Consider the following 3023-nt stretch of genomic DNA (forward strand, 5'->3'; position numbering starts at 1 on the left):
CTGAGTATGAGGCTGGGTGGATTGAATCTCAGGCGCTAGAGGAGACAGTGTCTGATTCTTATGCTTTCTCTTGACATATTCGCCCCCTTCAATTCTTTTCTCCAATCTGCTGTGTTCATTTTTTAAATTTAAATTACTGAATTTTATTATTGTCCCTTATAAACCTGTTTGCATTTCTGATGAGAGGCAGAAAGAAAGAATATCTAGTTGGGAGAAAAGATGGGGAAGAGCTGTAAGGAGTAAAAAGATGGAAAACAACTTCCAAGATAGTTTATGAGAGAAAAAAAATCAATCACTTTTCAATACATTTTTTTCCAAAAATATTAACCTATAGATTTAATGCCACGCTTATCAAAACTCTGATGCCATAATTTACAAATCAAGAGGAAAAAACCTACAATGATTACAGCATCACAAATCAAACAACTAAGGCAATTCTAAGAGTTAAAAGCAAACCTACAAGGTCACAATACTTGACCTCATAGTACATTACAGAGACATGATGGTAAAAACAACTTGGCTGTGGTGGAAAAACAGTCAAAATCGTGGAACAAAATAATGAAGCTGGACAGAAATTCACAAAATTACAGCAACATGATTTATGATAAAGACTGAAGCAATAATTTCAAAAAATGTCTCAAGAAAAAAGTGCTTGTATCCACATGGATTCAGAGCAGAATGCTGCTGGATGTTCTAAAAACTAACACCAATACTACTCAACTCAGTGAGGGAAAAAAACCCACCAAAACCAAAAGACATCTTCCAAACTCTTTTGATGAAACCATGATTACCCAGATGTTAAAATCAAGAAAATGCACAATAGAAAGAGAAAATTATAGGCAAATTTCTCTGCAGGTAGAGGCATAAAAATTCTCAATGAAATACTAGTAAAGAATTCCAAGATGACATGAAAACAATTATTGATTACAAATTGGTTTTTGTTCAAGATATAAAATGTTAGAGTGGGATGGCTTTGCTTTGCTGCATAGATAGGGAAGGTAGTTTTCTTCTTGCAAAATATTGTTGAGAACTGTTGCTAAAGGTTCAGAGAATCTCAACAGGAATTTCTGTGAATCAAGAGCAAGCAGACTTTTGGAGAAGTTATGACCAAAGGAGTTTTCTGGTACTGATGCAGGATGAAGCAGTTGGGACAGGACTGGGGTTTCCTGAAGCACAAGTTCATGGCCAGCTATGGTCTCAGTCTTTCTTGGAAATTAAAGATGCCCTGACAGGACGAAAGACCCTAGGCAGGCAATTTCATCTGCAGCTCCGTTGCATAGCAGATCAGCAAGAGGAAAATTCTAGGAGAACACATTGAGAATACAATGAACTATGCTGCTAATTCAACCACCTGACAAAACTCCCATGCTCATGTTGCCTCACCTTAGAAAGACAAGGTGCTACCTGGTTAACATTCTTCTGTATTTACCTTTTTATGGTAATGTGTGAGTAAAAAGAAAACCAACCAACCAACCAACCATCCAACCAACCAACCTACAAAAAAAAACCCATATCAAAACTGGGTACCACATGAAAGATATCATTACAATACTCAAGTTAGGATTAAATAATTTTTATTTCTTATCCAGATTTTATAAGCCTGCACAAAATTGAGGAAGGATTCATAAGTACAAAGGGTGCAAAAGATGGAAAACACAGATAAATGACACGATTGATGGTCGGCAGCAACCAATCATGATTATACAAAAGAGAAATGCAGCCATGTAAGATGGAGGAAAGAGTATAAAAAACCATGAAGGTAGATACTGGGAACAAGATGTTCTGGGTGGCCCGGACGTCGGGGGAGGTCCTGCGTGAGCCACGAGTGCTACGGATGTGTTGAATTCTCTGCTTGTGTCTGTACAAAAAGAGAACCATGGATATGCTGCACCAGACAATTAGCACAGAAAGAAAGATTTCTGGGCACACTATCAGTGCTGCGTAGATTGAGTCACTGATTTCATTACGCTCTACACTAGAGCAATATCCCAAATCCCGTTGTCTTGTAAGGTTTTTACTATTCATATTGACAAATGTGTGCACACAGGAGAGGAAAGTTGTCAATATGGAGAAGACCCAAAGGATGGAAATGGAGCATGCAATGTGCTTGGCAGATCTGACTTTATGTTCTCTCCAGCAAGATTCCCTGGGACTGATGGTCATGGCCTGAAATGCACTCAAAAGACAAGTGGTGCTAATGGACACACTCCTGCCAAGTACTTGAGTGTACACTAGGAGCCTGCATGAGAAATTATTCAAGAACGGCTTCCACCCAAATGCTGCCATTGTGTGAGGCATCCCAAAAGAGAGGACGATCAAGGCGTTGGCTGTCATTATGTGCATGAGAATCAAATCTGTGGGCTTTAGTGTGCATTGTCTGTAGTAAAGGAATAGATAGTAGAAAAGAAGAGAGAAGTTCCCCAGAATTCCAACTGTAGTTTGTAATAAGAAAATGATTCTGTTGATCAGATTCCAGAAGCCCATCCTGGGATTCTACACAATTTCCTTGAGGTTACAACCATGGATATTTCTCTAGTCAAAATGAGTGAAAAAACAAATGCCGTAGTTCGTGGAGGAAGAGGACACCTTTCAAGTCATGGAGCTTCTGTGAAACTGAAACAGAGTCTTTTAAGCTCAGGAATTCAAGGCCAGCTTACATGACACAAAAAGACATTCTTCTCCAAATTTTTACAAGCATAGTTAAGTTCCATGTATCTTAGTGATATCACTTAATACCTTAACGTGGACATATTGATCAAAGGAAAGCCATGATGTTTCATAGAAAATGCAACAACATTAAGGAGAAGATAATGTTGGCCTGTGAAAAACAGTGAAAAAGCAACATCATAGACAAACAAACAATTCCACAACCTACTCATATTTTCTAGTTGTGACATAACAGAGGACGATTTCAATAATGACCAAAATCTTAACTATATTAATTATTATGTATCTTTAATTAAAGCATAGCTAATGTGAAAGTTGTAATACTACTCAGAATCTATCTATGGTCTGGTGACTCG

At 37.9% G+C, this 3023-nt stretch overlaps 1 protein-coding gene across 1 annotated transcript; it reads right to left on the minus strand.

Annotated features, from left to right (window-relative positions):
* Positions 1-1581: 1581 nt before the first annotated feature.
* On the minus strand, positions 1582-2484 carry LOC311591075 (vomeronasal type-1 receptor 2-like; the record flags this gene model as incomplete). The annotated part of the gene is made up of 1 exon (XM_084770444.1): positions 1582-2484. The coding sequence occupies one exon, from the start codon at positions 2482-2484 to the stop codon at positions 1582-1584; it is 903 nt and encodes a 300-aa protein (XP_084626570.1).
* Positions 2485-3023: the final 539 nt, after the last annotated feature.

Source organism: Acomys minous (assembly GCF_964271855.1).
Source record: "Acomys minous genome assembly, chromosome: 20".
Taxonomy (NCBI): domain Eukaryota; kingdom Metazoa; phylum Chordata; class Mammalia; order Rodentia; family Muridae; genus Acomys; species Acomys minous.